Here is an 18,758-nt window from a genome sequence, read left to right on the forward strand (position 1 = left end):
GTACAGAAAACTGAACCAAGCTAAAATGAGCACAAATCTCATGATGGAACAATGCTCCAACCACATCACGGCATGAATGAGATACATAAATGCTGACCTCACCTTTCCAAACAGATGAGTGATCACAACATCCGTCAGGTTAGAGGTCCAACCAGTAATCTAGTGGAAAACAAAACAAAATAATTTCACTAACTTAATTCTCACACATTGCACAACACATCCTTTTTCCTTTCATCTTGCAGCTTATGTAACATAACACAAATGAGGAGGATAGTAGCAGACTTCAGGAGGACATAGACTGGTTAAATGAGCAGATGAAATTTAATGCAGATTATGTGTGAAGTTATGCATTGTGGAAGGAAAAATGAGAAGGATTCACATACATAAATAGGGTGGTAAGACAAGTTGATCAAGTTGTTAAAAATACATATAGGATTCTTGACTTTATAACTCGAGGCATAATGTACAAAAGCAAAGAAACTATGCTAAACCTTTATAAATCACTGGTTAGGCCTCAGCTAGAGCACTGTCCCCAATTCTGGGCACCACACTTTAGGAAAAATGTCAAGGCCTTGGAGAGGGGTCAGAGGACATTTACCGGAATTATACCAAGAATGAGGAAAGAAAAGACAAGGTAGGATTGCTCTCCTTCGAATAGAGAAAGGGGAGATTTAATAGAGGTCTTTGCTTTATGAGAGGTTTGCTTAAGGAGAACTTGTTTCCACTAGCAGAAGGGTCAGTAACCAGAGGACAAAGATTAAAGATAATTGGCAAAAAAATCAAAGGGGAAATGAGGAGAAGTGCAGTGAGTTGTTATGATCTGAAATACACTGCCTAGAAGGCTGATGGAAGCAGATTCAATAGTAACTTTTAAAAGGGAACTGGATATATAATTCAAAAGCAGAAATTTTCAGGGCTGTAGGACAAAAGCTGGAGAGTGATATTAATTGGATAGCTCTATCAAAGAGCCGACACAGACATGATGGGCCAAATGGACTCCTTCTGTGCTGTATGATTCGAACATGGGACATGGGAGGAGTGGGCAGTAAAAGGAAAATAATCCACAATTTATCAGTTTGGTCAATACACCAACATAATGGGCCCAAGTTTCGGGCCGCGTCTAGAACGGCGCAGTCCCGATCTGGACGCCCATTTTTCGCGCCACAAAGTGCGCCTAAAAAAAACTTACGTATTCTCCGGCTCCCTGCAGCACGAGCTGTGGAGGGCGGAGCTAGGTCCCTGCGCTGAAAACAGTGCCGGGGCCTCTGCACATGCGCGCTACAGTGGGCGCACATGTGCAGTAGCTCCAGGCGCTCAAAACTGTGTGGGAGAGGCCCGAAGCACGCAGCCCCTAGCCCTGGCCGAATGGCCTCACTGGGGCTGCGTGCATAAGGCTGCCTCCCACGCCCAGCTCCTGCTTCCTCCCGACCCGACTCGACTTCCGGGGACCGGACCCGACCCGACTCCCCCCCCACCCCACCCCACCCCCAGACCGGACCGGACCTCCCTCCCTCCCCCCCCGACCCGCGCTCCCGAGCCCCACCCGGACCGGACCCAACCTGACCTCCCTCCCCCCAGCCCTCAACACGAACTGATCCGACCCGACCTCCCTTTGCGCCCCCCCCCCGACCCGAACCGCGCTCCCTCCTCTACTCGAACCAATCCGACCTCCCTCCTCCCCCCCCCCCCCCCACGGACCCGACCCGACCTCCCTCCGCACCCCCGACCCGACCTGCGCTCCCGACCCCGACCCAATGCCACCTACCTGTAAATCTGGTGCTGGGGACGGGTCCTAACCGAAGTCTTGGGCCCGGCCCGTTCAGCCTCCCTCCCCCTCTCTCCTTTTCCCACCCCCCTCTCCTTTTCCCACCCCCCTCTCCTTTCCTTTCCCCCCTTTTCCTTCCCCTCTCCTCCTCCTTCTCCCCCCTTCTCCCTCATCCCTTCCTCCCCCTCTGCCTCCCTCCCCTCGCTGTCAGAAACACAGACACTGACAGACAGAGAGTGAGAGACACACACAGAAAGACAGAGAGATAGAGACACTGACAGAGACACACTGGGTGGGGCAGGGCATCCCAGCACGGTGTTGGAGGGCTCCCGGTGCTGCAGTCGGTAAGTAGAAAATGTTTTATTTATTGATTTAAAAAAAAATTATTTCTTATTAATTTTTTGATTGATTTATTGGTTGATTTATTGATGTTTTTATCATTTATTATTGATGATGGCTCTTTATTTGTAAAACTGAAGTATTTAATGTTTGTAAACTTCCCTTTAAACTCCGCCCCCCCATTCCCTATGCCTGATTTTCGAAAGTGTAGACAAGGTTTTTTAGAGTGTACAAAAATCTTCACTTACTCCATTCTAAGTTAGTTTGGAGTAAGTTTTCACTGCCGAAACTTTGAAAACAGGCGTAAGTGGCCAGACACGCCCCCTTTTGAAAAAAAAATTCTGTTCCAAAGTGAAACAGTTCAAACTGACTAGAACTGGAGCAAACTAAATGCCGAGAATTTGAATTTCTAAGATACTCCATTCTACACCAGTTGCTCCAAAAAATCAGGAGCAACTGAGGCCGAAGCTTGGACCCAATGTGTTATTGGACCATGGGTTACTACAGATTTTCAATGAATTATAAAATATATAAAATGCACAGGTCAACTATAAAGAGAAAAGATGAACTAATACATCAGATGCAGACCATTTATTTATCGGAGCAATTCTGGTCAACACCAGAAATGTAGGTCTTGATTTTAACTTGGGGGATGGGGGGGGGAGTTACAGAGCACGGGCATTGAACCCAGAGACAACTGGGCCTTATTTCCATAAATTTGCCAAGCGACCTGTCTGATCCACTACCTGGCTGGTGGGTGAGAGCAGGATTTCAGCAGCAGGAGACCCTGGCAATCAGTTGAAGGAGATGCCCAAGTCCATTGGAGCAGACATTGTTCAAAGAAAGTTCAAAATGCTTGCAAATTGCCTTTAAAATTGGTAGTTTTAGAACCCAACATAATAACAGGGGACAACTGTGCCACACGAAGTGTCTATGTTGTCACTAGTGTTTCACTAAAGTGAGGTTTTCCTACTAGGTCGACCTGAATTGTGAAGGAAGGCTTTCAAATGAAGTTTGTGCCTGAAAGCAGTTGAAGTGATGCAATACAAAGATGAAATACTGGCAGTGGTACAGAAATGAACATTCAGAGAGCAGTGTATTGGCAACCACTTGCCTACCTGCTAGACCTCCCTCAGGAGTTATGGGTCCTCCTCACACAAGTCAGTGCAAGTAACCAGAAGATGTATCCTTTGCTATGACAAGACCTCACCCCTCCTCCACCACAAATATAAATCAAGTGTCAATGGGACGCATGCCAGTTGGATTGAGTGATATATATGGTCTCTTCCTGGGGCGGGAGACCACCTGATCCAAGCACCACAATAATGATGATTCAAACTAGTGACACTCCAAGGTAGGACTACTGTTCTGTAGCCCCTTCCAACACTTCTCCTGATCTACCCTAATCCTAAATGTAGAAGGCTACTAACCAATATGGACATTTATAATGAAACTACTTATATAAATGTATGCTTTTGAAAATTCCCATATAACTAGAATATACAACTACATGAAAACAAGTGTATGACTATTTTAATGTGTAATAGTTTAAGTGTGGAATTCTCCCAAGTGTATTGATAAATGAAATAAACCTGGTGATAACCTACTTCCATTAGAACATTACCTTGGTTGCTGCCCAGTCCATCCATCCTTCAGCACAGGAATTAATATTAATGAGACATAGCCCCTCAACAAGATCAGGAAAAGCCAACTGGAAGAGAAACAAAATGAAAGCGTTTGCGTTATTTGTCGCACACTCACTTCAGTATGGCAGAAGCAAATGCAAAATTATGAGTCCATTCATGCATGAATTTTTAATGTGTACTGCTGGTGAATGAGACTCTCTCCTGGCAGCATACCTCTAGGAGTATTAAAATGGACAAATGCAGTTCTGTCAAACTTACAGCAAACTTAGTCAGGATATATGCACCAGCTCCAACTCCTATTCCAATAATGCTCTTCAAACTGAAAGACAAATCAGACCATTTTAGCCAGCTGCATCAGAACAGGTGAGATGCAATGACCATACAACTTTGGGCCCAAAAGGTCTAAAATACTAAGACCCAATTTAAAAAGTTCAGACCAGTATAGTAGATACATGCTTCTGCATTTATTTCAGAAAATAGAATTGTTTACATGGATGTCTTCTCGTATTAGGAAAAATACAGTGAAACCTTTACGGCATTCAAACCTTTATTGAGGAGTTTGAGACCAAGTCAGAAGTAGCACAAAACTTCCCACTTTAAAAAAAAGTAACAGGGAGTGAAAATATTTCTCTGAATGGTGGCTGTTCTGTTTGATGGGTGATGAGATATTCAGTGCATAGATGGTCTCATCCAATACTAAACCACAGATAAAATGGTCCAAGTTTCATTTCTGGTCTCTCCAGAGTTAGCTTCTCTCACTTGTGCAGCAATTGGGAGTGCTACAATTGGTTTCAATGGTGCGGTGCTTGGGAAAGGTACAGTGGGGGAAAAAAAAAATCACTTTGGGTCCTTTGCCTAATTCTTATGAAGTGACCTCCACTCAATGCACTCTTGAGTATTGGGCGAGAACAGAACAGGATTGGGCATAGCAAAAGTTGGCATCTTTAGGACAAGTAGAAAGAAAATTGGGATGGCAAAATGTTACATAATCAGTAAACTGTCACTGAGCATATAAAATTTGTAGCACCTGCATTTCAATTGTTTAGTTTGCTAGCTAAGTTCTTAAGAGTGCATATAAAAACAGTGGCAAAGTACTACAGTTCATGAAAACAGAAGGGGAGAAATTTGCATGGTTTGTGACTGCTGTCAGTGCCTCCAGGGGGCGCAAACCATTTCTCACCGGGGGGAGCTACCAAGTCCCACGAACTTGCACGGGGGGGGGGTTAGTGAAGGCACAAAACCAGAAGAGCTGCTTCCTCCCCCCCTCCGGCGATGATGTCATCGCTGTGAGCGGCGATCCCTTTTCGCCCCGTGGTGGATATTGGGCAGCACCCCGTGACGCTACCGTGGGCGATGTCACAGGTCGCGAACTGGGTCACAATCCACGCACAGGGATAAAGTTAAGAGATAAGTGCGCGGCACCCTTTTGCGTTGTCCTCCGGCCTCAGTGTGGATTTTCATGGGGTCCGTTTCGGTGCCGGGCTGCAGCCACGTCACCCCGCATCCCCGGTGAATAGTGTAGATGCCTGAAAACCATGCAGAGCTCACAGCGTGACCTCCCCTTTAATGGAAGAGGAGGACCCTGGAATTGTGTCAGTGCTACGCGGAGAGGTTGCGTAGTGTTCAGAGTGGCGCGCACTTATTGCCCCAGAGGAAGCAGGGGAGCGCCAGACATTGCGCTCCACTTCCTCTCAGGGGCAGGAAGCCTAATTTCGATTCCGGGGCGAGACTTCTGAGCCGGGCGCAGGATGTCCCACCTCACCAAAGTTACCGTCCCCAAACGGGCCGATAAGCAATTCCGGCCCCAGAATATTTAGAAATCACAATGACACACAGGTTGAGAATTGCAGCACATTACTAGGTTAAAGTCTTGCTAAATGGATTATTGATATTTGTAATATGAACATTTTAGACTTACAACCTTACCCAAAATGCTTCAAAATAGCTGGAAGCATCTCAGCCAATTGGTCCATTGATGGGTACAGGTATCTGCAAATCAGATGCAAAAAGTTATCATTACTATTTTCTTCAAAGTAATTTCAAAACAGTACTATTTGATTCTCATCCGGAACATTCTCACTCCTTAAATCCATGATCCTTATGAAATTATGGATGATGAAAAACAATTTGCCACATTGGCAGTAGCAAACAGAAAGTGTGCATAGAGAACAGGTTGATTTGACTCAGTCACTGCAGAACGGTGACGTTCCCCAGTGATCTAGCTAGATATGTGACTTAACAGTAGTGATGACATTAAAATATTTCACCCTACGAATCTGTAGTCTAAAAGCCTGCTATGAAATCCAGACTGAAATATTTGCTTAAATATTATGTAACTGCTCAAAACTGTAAGCATTCTTCTTAATCTACAGATATGTCCAGTCACAATTTGGTCATCTATTGTCACAGTAATTCAAGAAAATCTGATGAAGTGGCCAAAGCAATAACCAAATCTGACTACCAAGTTATGAGACAAGAATAGATTAGCTGCTGAAAACAAGAATACTGGAGTTTTTGGAAAACTTGGGAGCAGCCAGGAGTACAAAAAGAGAGAGAGTGTGAGCAAACCAGCAGCCGCAAGTACATAAAGTGCAAGCTGGGAGCAACGGACCCGTGAAGGAGAAAAAAATAATTGAAGTGTGACATCACAGGAAAGCAGGTAGGGATTGGTTGATGACTATTTCTCTTTTTTCTAAACTTGGGCATCAGTTTAAATTAAGCATTGTAAAACTATACATAGATAACTGAAATTTCAAAACTCCGAAAACCTAATTAGTTAAATAAAATACAAAAGAGATGGCAGGCTAGACGATGTGTTGCAGTTGTAGCATTCGGGAGCTGGTGGACACCAGTGTGATCCACGGCGACCACATTTGCAGTAACTGTTGGCTGCTCAAGGAACTTTGGCTCAAGAGTTGATGAGCTGCAGTCCAAGCTTCAGACACTGCAATACATCAAGGGGGGGGGGGGGGAGGGGGAGGGGGGGGAAGAGAAGTTACCTGGACACGGTGTTCTAGGAGGCAGTCACGCCCCTTAGATTAAATAATTCAAATTTGGTCCGTGGTCATGGACAGGAGGGTGTGACTACAAGCGAGGCAGGTATGGGGATCCAGAAGGTAGCATTAGAGGAGCCTCAACCCTTGCTCTTGTCCAATAGGTACGAGGTTTACTCACTGTGTGGACGAGAGCGGGGACTGCAGGGAGGATGAGCAAACTGACCACAGCACCGTGGTACAGGGGGCCATTCCAGTTGGGGGAGTAAAAAGAAATGTTGTAGTGGTAGGGGACAGTATAGTAGGGGGATAGATACCGTTCTGTGCAGTCGAGAGCGTGAGTCCAGAAGGCTGTTTTGCTTGCCCAGTGCCAGGGTTAACAACATCTCCTCTGGGCTGGAATTTGGAGTGGGAGGGGAACGATCCAGTTGTCGTGGTCCATGTAGGTACCAAATGACATAGGTAGGACAAAGAGGTTCTGCTGAGGGAGCATGAGCAGTTAGGGACTAAATTAAAAAGCAGAACCACAAAGGTAATAATCTCTGGATTACTACCTGAGCCACAAGCAAATTTGCTTAGGGCAAATACGATCAGAGAGATGAACACATGGCTCAAAGATTGGTGTGGGAGAAATGGGTTTTGATTCATGGGGCACTGGCACCAGTACTGGGGTAAGAGGGAGCCGATCCGTTGGGACGGGCTTCACTGAACCATGCTGGGACCAGTGTACTGGCGAATTGAGTAACTAGGGCTATAGAAAAATGGTAAAGACAAAATTAAAAGCTCTTTATCTAAATGCATGCAGCATTCATAACAAGATAGATGAGTTTACGGCACAAATAGAAATAAATGGGTATGATCTGATAGCCATTACAGGGGCGTGGTTGCAAAGTGACCAAGGCTGGGAACTGAATATTCAGGGTTATTTGACATTTTGAAGGATAGGCAGAAAGGAAAAGGAGGTGTAGATCTGTTAAAGAAAGGATCAGATCAGTGCAGTAGTGAGAAATGGTATTGGCTCAGAAGATCAAGATGTAGAATCAATTTGGGTGGAGATAAAAAATAATAAGGGAAATAAGTCACTGGTGGGAGTAATTTATAGGCCCCCAACAGTGGCTACACTGTAGGACAGAGTATAAATCAAGAAATAATGGAGGCTTGTAAGAAAAGTATTGCAATAATCATGGGCGATTTTAATCTTCATATTTATTGGACAAATCAAATTGGCAAAGGTAGTCCTGAGGAAGAGTTCTTAGAACAATACGTTGTGGAACAAACCTGGGAGCAGGCTATTTTAGATCTGGTAATGTGTAATGAGACTGGATTAATTAATGATCTCATAGTAAAAGATCCTCTTGGGAAGAGTGATCATACCATGGTAGAATTTCAAATTCAGTTTGACGGTGAGAAAGTGGAGTCTCAAACTAATGTCCTGAACTTAAATAAAGGCAATTACAAAGACATGAAGACAGAGTTGGCTAAAGTGGACTGGGAAAATAGGGAATATCTAGGGGTATCTATGAGATTAAAGAGCAAGACAGTAGATAAGCAGTGGCAGACAGTTGAGGAGATATTTCATAACTCTCAGGAAAGATATATTCCAGTCAGAAAGAAAGACTCTGAGAAGGATGAAACATCCTTGGCTAACTAAAGGATAGTATCATATTGAAAACAAAGACATACCAGAGGATTGCAAATTTTTAGAAACTAGCAAAGGATGACTAAAAAAAGATAGATTGAGAGTAAACTGGCAAGAAATATAAAAACAGACAGTAAGAGCTTCTACAGGTATATAAAAAAAGAAGAGTAGCTAAAGTAAACATTGGTCCCTTAGATGAGACTGGGGAATGAATAATGGGAAACGGAAATGGCAGAGATGTTCAACAAATAATTTTCTATCGGTCTTCACAGTAGAAGACACTAAAAGCATCCCAATAAAATTGATAATGAAGGGGGGGGGGGAAACGGGGACGGACGGACGTAAAACAATCACTGTCATTAGAGAAAAAGTACTAGGCAAACTAATGGGACTAAAGTTGGACAACTCTCCTGGACCCAATGGCCTGCATCCTAGAGTCTTAAAAGAAATGGCCGCAGATATAGTGGATGCATTGGTTGTAATCTACCAAAATTCCCTGAATTCTGGAGAAGTCCCTGTAACACCCCTATTTAAGAAAGGAGGGAGACAGAAGGCAATAAACTATAGACCAGTTAGCCTAACATCTGTCATTGGGAAAATACTGGAGTCCATTATTAAGGAAGTAGTAGCAGGACATTTAGTAAATCATAATAAAACCAAGCCGACTCTGCTTGACTGTACGAAAGGGAAATCATGTTTGACAAATTTGCTAGAATTCTTTGAGAATGTAATGAGCATTTATGTGGATAAAGGGGAACTAGTAGATGTAATGTATTTGGATTTCCAGAAGGCATTCAAAAGGTGCCAGGAAAAGGTTACTGCACAAGATAAGAGCTCATAGGGTTGGCCGGGGGCGGGAATATATTAGAATGGATAGAGGATTGGCTAACTAACAGAAAACAGCGTTGGGATAAAAGGGTAATTTTCAGATTGGCAAATTGTAACTAGCGGGATGCCACAGGGAGCAGTGCTGGGGTCTCAACTATTTACAATCTATACTAATGATTTGGATGAAGGGACCGAATGTAGTGTAGCCAAATTTGATGATATAAAAATAGGTGGGAAAGCAGGTTGTAAGGAGGATGCAAAGAATCTGCAAAGGGATATAAATAGGCTAAGTGAGTGGGCAAAAAACTTGGCAGCTGGAGTATAATGTGGGAACATGAGGTTATCGACTTTTGTAGGAAAAATAAAAAAGGCAATTATTATTTAAATGGAGATTATAAAATGCTATGGTACAGAGGGATCTGGGGGTCCTTGTACATGAACTACAGCAAGTAATTAGGAAGGCAAATGGAATGTTGGCCTTTATTGCAAGGGGGATGGAGTATAAGAGTAGGGAAGTCCTGGTATAACTGTACAGGGCATTAGTGAGACTACATCTGGAGTATTGTGTAGTGTTGGTCTCCTTATTTAAGGAGGGATATACTTGCATTGGAGGCAGTTCAGAGAAGGTTCACTAGGTTGATGCTGGAGATGAAGGGGTTGTCTTATGGAGAAAGGTTGAACAGGTTGGGCCTATACATATTGGAGTTAATAATGAGAGGTGATCTTATTGAAACGTACAAGATTATGAGGGGGCTTGACAGGGTAGATGCAGAGAGGATGTTTCCCCTCGTGAAGGAATCTAGAACTAGGGGACATAGTTTCAGAAGGGGTCTCACATTTAAAACTGAGATGAAGAGGAATTTATTCCCTCAGAGGGTCGTCAATCTTTGCAATTCTCTACCCCAGAGCTGTGGAGACTAGGTCATTGAATATATTTAAGGTGGAGCTACAAATTTTTGAACGATAAGGGAGTCAAGAGTTATGGGGAGCGGGCAGAGAAGGGGAGTTGAGGCCAAGATCTTATTGAATGGCAGAGCAGGCTCGAGGGGCCAAATGGCCTACTCATGCTCCTATTTCTTATGTTCTTGTGTTTGCTGAAAATGGTGCTGAAGATAATACGCATTGCATCATTTCACCAATGGCTCAGTTGATTAAGATAGTGAATAGTGAAGCAAGAGAGAGACCAGGGGGGTCTCAGGCCTGAGTTAAGTGATTTCAGCTACAAAGAAGTAAAATTGACCTCAGCTTAGGAAAGGAGGATAAAAATCAGCCAGTACTCCCATACGTAATCAGTAAGTCTGCTGAGAGAATTGCAGGTTATGCAAATGTGGAGAGAGGACAGGATTGGGTGTAGCTGTGAAAAGCCTGCCAACACACTGCTTAGGCTTATGCTTGGTAACTGAGTATGTGGGAAGGATTTGTTCCCACAAGAATCAATGCCTTCAAGGACAGAGAGTAGAGGAAAAAGGGAGAAGACTGAAAGGGGGGGGGGGGAGCAGGGGAATTGATGGAAGATATATTGTTAGAGATGCTTCTGTGGCAATTCACATATACCTCATTCCATTGCTCATCTGGAAGAAGAAATATAATGGTTTACCTTAAACATCAGTGAAGTTGGCCAGAGGCAGCCCCAACTAGCCATTACAACCCTGCAGCTATAAACGGTTAAGCAGGCTAGTTATCTTTTGTTTAGCTTCTAGTAGTATAGAAGCAACAAATCCAGAAGCCAATAACTATATCACACACTCGGGGATCAATTTTTCCTTCAGGGTCGGGAGAGAGGCGGGCGACATCGGGTGCGGATGCAAACGCCGCTCCTGGCTCCATGTCAACTTCCCAAACAACCTTCCCCTGATTGGGCTTGTTAAGCCCGCTCTGAGAGGTTCCTGGTCAATTAAAAGGAAGCGAGTCTGATGGCGTAATTTGATGACGAGTCATCAGCTCTTAAAAGGGACCAGGCCCACACTGATTGATAGTTGTGCTGTCAGTGTTCTGAGGTGCTGCAGACACTGACCAGCACAGCACAAAGGTGCATGGCAGTACTCAGGCTCTCCCATGACTCTCTCCATATGCTTCTGGAGGGAGTCAGAGCACTTGGGGAGGTTCTCGTCCTTTCCCATAGGCGGAAGAGACCTTCCCAGGACACCAACGCATCCTGGTTGCACATTGTACAGGGTACAAGCAGGGATGTTGTCAGGAGCTGGCTGCAGCGGTGCAAATCTTTCAATGATCTCAGTAGATCACGAAACATTATTGCAAAGCCATACTCAACCTCATCCTGCTGTGCCACTCATCACATCCCCATCACTCTGCCTTCCCTACCTGCACATCCTTACTCTCGCCAACACCCATCCCTCCCTCTCTCTCCCTCCCTCCCTCCATCCCCATCTCACTCGCTACCCCTCACACTCACCCTTATCCAATCATACCAAATAACACACAAGGGTAGAGACTTGGGTCTTTTAGTAAATATTCATTTAAAGTTCATGTGTTGCCAAACATTGATATCTTTATTTTGAACACTTTGTCTGCTTGGACAGATTTTTGCGCACCTTTGAAAGTGGCTTAATGAGTTTCAGTGAATGGTTAGATACAACGGTAACCCCCTCAAATGGTGATGAGTGTGAAAGGATTGGCTTGGACATTGTAGGGATGCTTTATGATGTTCATGTGGGGTGGTGCCAACCTGGCACATCATGTGGCAACCAGGGTGTACAGGGTCAAGTGAAGTAAATGTGGCCATGGTGAGGTCATCCCTGGCATCCAGGGCAGCAATGTGGTCAGGTGTTGCAGAGAAGGCTGGTGCTGCGGGTGTGCCTGATGTTGGTGTTGGGGCTGATCGTGATTTTGTGGACCAAGGTGAGATTTCTTCCAAGGGCACTGATCTGTTAATGGTGAGAGAGGTTGCTCCAAGGAGGTGACACTGGATAAAGAGCTCAATCCAAAACACTTCAAACCTCCATAAAGCTGAAAAGTGTATTCCAAATCCTGAAGGCTCCAGCTTCTAAGATTGGATTTAGGACCGAGATGAGGAGAAACTTCTTCACCCAGAGAGTGGTGAACCTGTGGAATTCTCTACCACAGAAAGTTGTTGAGGCCAATTCACTAAATATATTCAAAAGGAGTTAGATGTAGTCCTTACTACTAGGGGGATCAAGGGGTATGGCGAAAAAGCAGGAATGGGGTACTGAAGTTGCGTGTTCAGCCATGAACTCATTGAATGGCACTGCAGGCTCGAAGGGCCGAATGGTCTACTCCTGCACCTATTTTCTATGTTTCTATGGACATTGAACAGCTGTGAAATGGTAGCTTTAATACCAGTTTTGCAGCAGTCAACTATTCACAGCAATGGAGAACCCAACATACTTATCTGACATGATCTCAGAGCATCTCAAAAAATGGTAAGTACCTGGTACAATGCTTTTTAAATACCTTTAAACATGCGGTTAACAATTTCAATTTGCTTCTCCGCCGCTTGGTGTCAAGTTTGAAGCAGACAGACCTGGCACTTCGAAACTGACATGGAGGCAGGCTGAAAGCAGACTTCCGCCCCGCTGTCAATCACAACCATTTTGACAGCTGACCCACTTCCAAACTCACAGCTCTGGTAAAATTCCAGCCTCGGGTACTGGTTTGGAATGATAATCCTTACCCAGGTGGAAAAGCTGGAGCTCCGTCTTGCTGGCCAGGTGCATTAATGTGAAAAACTGCAAAATGAAGTGTAACTTCTTGCATGTCTTCAGAGTTGAAGAGCGAGTCAAAACAGGATTTGTCTATAAAAAAGAGAAAACACTTTTTAGAAGTGTGTACCGAATGGTTAAGTGAACACGCAGATTGCTTATAGATGATGGGGCCAATGTTACTAGTGCACACGACCAACAGTGAGCCTCATCTGGTGGCCGTCTATATCAGGACCAAGCTGCAAATGATTTTACATCCATTAGAGTTAAGGGATGGAAAATCAAAGGTAATGCAACGCCAGCTGCAAGTATACTCATCAAAGTGGATTTAACAAATAAAGAAGGCTGCTTGCAGTTAGGATAAATGCAAGAACAGTTTTATTTTCCTTTAAAGCACAACTCAATTAAGTTTTTTTACTTGGCATCCAGGTCAATCTGTCCATGACCTTCAAAATAGATTAAAAATGGCCATTGTTATCTTGATATGCAAACCAATTAAAAAAGCTGGAGTTTTAAAACTTAGAAACTGCCATGCTTAAAGCAGAAAACATTTCCCTAATCTATTTCTTGAAACTATTCTGCACCTTATAGCTTTTCTAATTATATACAGCTCTTAATTATTCTCACTGCAAGTTACAACATAGCTTAAAAGATCAAAGTGCATTTTAAATGTGTGAACTATGTGTTCAAAGTGTGCCACTACCAACAGGTTTGACATAAAATGGATAAGGCATTGCATACAATACTTAGCCTGCAAGGCAAGACTGCATATTTGAACATATTCATGTTATCAGCAGGCTATAAACACTATTACAATACTCATAAATATGATCTTATTGCAAAATCCAAATTAATTTAGAAGGTTCAACTGAGGAAGCTTTAATTTATTTGTTTTTCATGAAAATCAGATGACTACCTACAAAGATGATAAAGAACAAGAATTTTATTTTGTAAGCAAGAAGGAAAAGAATCATACGTGCTCACCATAAGAGCAGATGATAACCTGTGTTAGTATTGAAGCATTTTAAACAGCCTCCCAGATTTGAAGGAGGGTAATGGGAAAATGTTGTTGCAGATTAAAATGGTTTGACAAACCTGGGTGACGGGCAATATGGTCAGCTCTAAATTAACACAGAATGGATGCATGTAGTAAAAAAAATATGCATTTGAAGATCAAGAGGAAGACAGGAAAATTCAGATGTGCAATGACCATAATTAGGATCACTCAGACTACATTTTCCTGCAACACCCCTGCTCCGCCTGATTTAAGGAGAGTGCAAGAGCAGAGAAAGCAAAGGTTGCAGATTCACAAATCTTTGAAGTTGGCAGGGCAAGTTGATAAGGTGGTTAACAAAGTATATGGGATACTTGGCTTTGCAAATAAGAGCACTGAATACAAAAACAAGGAAGTCATGCTAAACCTTCACAAATTACTTGTCAGACATCAGCTGGAATATTGTACAGACACTGGGCACCACACTTTAGGAAGGCTGTCAAGGTGTACAGAGGTGGTTTCGAGGATAATACCAGGGTTGAGGGACTTCACATGTGGAAAATTGAAGAAGCTAGGATTTTTCTTGGAGCAGAGAGGTGTTCAATATTATGAGGGGTTTTGATAGAGAAAGTAGGGAGAAACAGTTTCCTCTGGCAAGTGGGTCAGTAACCAGAGGTCATAGATTTAAAATGATGGACAAAAGTAGAGGAGAAATTAGGAGATCTTACCCCACCCCTACCCAGAAGGTTGTTAAGATCTGGAAGACACTACCTGAAAGGATGGTGGAAGCAATTTCCATTAGGATCCTTCTTAGAATGATACATCACAGAAGGAGGCCATTCGGCCCATCGTGCCGGTGCTTTGAAAGAGCTGTCCAATTTGTTCCACTCCCCTGCTCTTTCCCTATAGCCCTGCAAATGTTTCCACTTCAAGTATGTATTCAAGTCCCTTTTGCTAGTTATTAACTCTGCTTCCATCATGCTTTCAGGCAAGGCATTCCATATGATAACTCGCTGCATCATTTTTTTCCCCCTCATGTTGAATGGCGGAACACGCTCGATAGGCCGAATGGCCTACTTCTGCTCCTAGTTCTTATGTTCTCTGGTTCTTTTGTCAATTACCTTAAATCTGTGCCCTCTGGTTACTGACCCTTCTGCCACTGGAAACAGTTTCAGCTTATTTACTCTATAAAAACCATTTGTGATTTTGAACACCTCTAACAAATCTTCCCTTAACCTTCTTGGCTCCAAGGAGAACAAGCCCAGTTTCTCCAGGTTATACATTAACTAATAGCATCACTGCATGGTAAAGTAGATTTTTAAAAAAACTATACATTCAAAAGGGAATCTATTTCAGTTCATGAAGGTTTATATTTAAAAAAATCAATGTACGGTCTAAAGCTCAAAGCCCAAGGTTGGAGGGAGAGATAATGTTCAGATAAATGAAGTAGTAGCGCTCAGGCAAAGCCAAGTGTGAATTTTAAATGGTTGAAAATTGTCGGAGGAAGGGTAAATGAGAGGCAAGCAGCGACACAATTTATATCCCCAAAAGAACACAGGAATAGGAAGTAGCCAAGCTAGAAAAGCAATTGGCCCATTTAGTCTGGACTGAGCACAAATTAAAGTGTGCGCAATAAAATACATTAAAAAATGAAAGGTAGCGGAGAATCAAAAGTGGAGCAAATCCAAAGGCATCACAACTTGCACTTAAACCTTTAAAATAGAAAAACATCACACAGCATTTCAGAGATGTAATCAAATTAAAATAAACTCAACAGGTCTACAGTACTCAAATCAGCTTGTTTGAAAAGGCACAAGTAGTACATTTAAAAAGCATCTGGCTAGACAGTTATAAGATTATAAAGGACTAGATTAATCCCAGATTAGATTACTACTAAATGGTATTAGATTGAGCTGGTATTTGTGACCCATTTCCATCTAACTGTTACAGTAACCTGGCCAGGAATCGGTCACTGAGTTCTCCTATTAATATACACAAGCTGCATTAGAAACCACCAACACTACCAGATATCAAAGTCTAGAGGATTAGAATTAGATTATATTAGGCTAAATGAATGCTCCAAATCCAAATGCCCCATCCCATTCAAAAGTTACAATTTTAACCCAGCCATCTCCTCTTAACTTCCCCACCCCGCCGCCACCCCGATCACATATTGCAAAGTATTCCCCAGCCCTCCTTGATGCTGATGTGACACAAATTCCCAGCCCTCCCAGACTGCTCTGGAATCCCTCCTCTCACTGAATGCTGGGGACTGTTCCCAACCTCTTGCCCATAAATAGCATGCAGACCAAAGGTGGCGAAAGAGATCTTTAATGGGTCTTCCCCTCAAAATCTGGTCTATCTTATTCGAGAAATAACTGCTAGCAGCATGCAGAAGATGCTCAAGATTTGACATTGCAATCAATATATTGAGATTGTGTAGGAATTGTTACACTACTACTTACGATTCATCCCAATGTCATGAAACGTGAGTATGACTGGCTGACTTCCTTTAGGCGTCCCACGCACTGCTATGCGAACAACACCAAATGGAGTTTCAATATCATGCTCCTGTGGAAGAGATCAGCATTAGCAGTCATTCATCACATGCTTTTCCAGTGTCCATAAATTATATGTGCAATGGCAAAACAAAATCAAATTGTTAAGATAGATTGAAATGTAGACAAGAGCAAAATACCGCAGATGCTAGAGTCTGAAATAAAAACAGAAAATGCTGGAAATACTCAGCAGGTCAGGCAGCATCTGTGGAGTGAGAAACAGAGTTACTGTTTCAGGTCGATGACCCTTCGTCACAACTGGAAAAAGTTAATGCGAGAGGTTTTTAAGCAAGGAAAGGGGAGGAAAGAACAAAAAGGAAAGGTCTGTAATAGGGTGGAAAACAGGAGAGATTAAGAGACAAAAGGGATGATAGTGCAAGGTAAAATTCCAGTCTTATTCTCTGAATTAACATATAGGCAACTCTCGATTATCCGCAAATGGATGCAACGGGAAACCTCTGTAACGGCACTTAAAATTCCGTGTGTGCGCACTGCTGCAGCCGCTGTCTCACGCGGCCGCCGCTGACATCGGAGTCCTTTCGGCCCAGGAAGGCATCAGACCGGTGCGCTCGGAGTCCTTTCGGCCTGGGGCCAGTGCGTTTGGAGTCCTTTCAGCCTGGGAAGGCATCGGGCCGGTGCGTTCGGAGTCCTTTCGGCCTGGGAAGGCATGGGGCCGGTGCGTTCGGAGTCCTTTCGGCCTGGGGCCGGTGCGTTTGGAGTCCTTTCAGCCTGGGAAGGCATCGGGCCGGTGCGTTCGGAGTCCTTTCGGCCTGGAAAGGCATCGGGCCGGTGCGTTCGGAGTCCTTTCGGCCTGGGAAGGCATGGGGCCGGTGCGTTCGGAGTCCTTTCGGCCTGGGAAGGCATGGGGCCGGTGCGTTCGGAGTCCTTTCGGCCTGGGCAGGCATTGGGCCGGTGTGTTCGGAGTCCTTTCGGCCTGGGGCTGGTGCGTTCGGAGTCCTTTCGGCCTGGGAAGGCATGGGGCCGGTGCGTTCGGAGTCCTTTCGGCCTGGAAAGGCATTGGGCCGGTGCGTTCGGAGTCCTCTCGGCCTGGGAAGGCATCGGGCCGATGCGTTCGGAGTCCTTTCGGCCCGGGAAGGCAGCACGTTCCGGAACCCCGGAGTGAGACAATCTCCTCCTCGAGGCCACCTGCATACATGCTGGTAGTGTCCATGCTTAACTACCTTGTTACTGTTTGTAGCTGATTGCACAGTATTTATTCATTGAAGTTTTAACTTTAGAATGTCAACTCGCTCTAACGGAGAAATCGTTTACCCGGCATAGCCCAATCCCCAAGGGACCCGGATAATCGAGTGTTGCCTGTGTATTGAAAGGTAAAGAGACCCGAGTGTCAGTGCAAGAGACTAAGATCCACGATTAGTGCAAATTGACTTAGGGAACGCAAATTAGTATAGCTAAGGCAATAGAATACAAAATAAAGAACACCATACTGTCTCTGTACAAGGCTTTGGTTAGGTCCCATCTCGAATACTATGCCCAGTTCTGGTCTCCTCACATGGTGGGAGATAGAGGCCAGAGAAAAGATTCAGGGGAGAGCCACGAGATTAACACCTAATCTAAAAACCTTTAGCAATCATGTTAGGCTCAGAGAGCTGGGTCACTTTACTAGAGAGCACAGACTTCAGGGAAACTTGGTTGAAATATTTTAAATGATGAAGGAACTAAAAAGTGTGTCCATGTGAACAAAATATTTAAATTAGAGGAGGCTGAAATTCAGGGCCGCCAGAAGGCTAGCGCACCTACCCTTTTTTTGAGTTTTTTCCGCCGGGAGCGTTGAAGCGGCCTCCTGATCGGTTTTTGGAACTTAATTTTTTTAACGTTGTACCGGAAGTTGGTCATAGTGTGGGGCGGAAGTGCGGCGGTAAATCAGGCTGAGGGGTGGAATCGAGACTCCGCCGCTGTCAGTGGCGGAGAGGTGACGATGTCACCACGCTCTCTCCCCTCTGTTAAAGGGGAGAGACTTGGGCACTTTTTTTTAATCTTCGCCCACTGGGTCCACCAGGGAGGGTGGCAATGATTTTTTTCCCTAAATATGGGTCGGAGTCTTCTGCAGTAGAGGGAGCGCGGCGGTGCACGTTTTGATGCGCTTGCGGCAGTCATCAGCAGCAGGGTGGAAGTGGGGACAGGCCACAAAATCCCCGTCCTGAATTTGGGTCGGGGCGGCCATTGGAGACTGCAATACGTCGGCCACTTGATTCCGCCGCAAAATATCTGGACCCTGAATTTTGGCCCTGAGAAGTTTGGGAAATGAGGGGACACAAGTACAAGACTTTCGAAATGATTAACACCTTTCTTCTA

The 18,758-nt window shown here is 44.3% G+C and overlaps 1 protein-coding gene across 3 annotated transcripts in view; it reads right to left on the reverse strand.

Moving 5' to 3' along the window:
• Positions 1-18,758, reverse strand: part of LOC139277198 (protein NDRG1-like) — a 112,411-nt gene that overhangs the window by 26,144 nt on the left and 67,509 nt on the right. For all 3 annotated transcript variants that reach the window (XM_070895360.1, XM_070895344.1, XM_070895351.1), the window contains 6 exons: positions 16,350-16,455; positions 12,863-12,983; positions 5,677-5,739; positions 4,009-4,069; positions 3,729-3,815; positions 103-159 (listed from right to left, as the gene is read on the reverse strand). In XM_070895360.1, the coding sequence (XP_070751461.1) occupies positions 103-159; positions 3,729-3,815; positions 4,009-4,069; positions 5,677-5,739; positions 12,863-12,983; positions 16,350-16,455 (495 nt within the window). The remainder of the gene's footprint in view (positions 1-102; positions 160-3,728; positions 3,816-4,008; positions 4,070-5,676; positions 5,740-12,862; positions 12,984-16,349; positions 16,456-18,758) is intronic.

The sequence above is a fragment of the Pristiophorus japonicus genome, chromosome 1 (genome assembly GCF_044704955.1).
Source record: "Pristiophorus japonicus isolate sPriJap1 chromosome 1, sPriJap1.hap1, whole genome shotgun sequence".
NCBI lineage: Eukaryota > Metazoa > Chordata > Chondrichthyes > Pristiophoridae > Pristiophorus > Pristiophorus japonicus.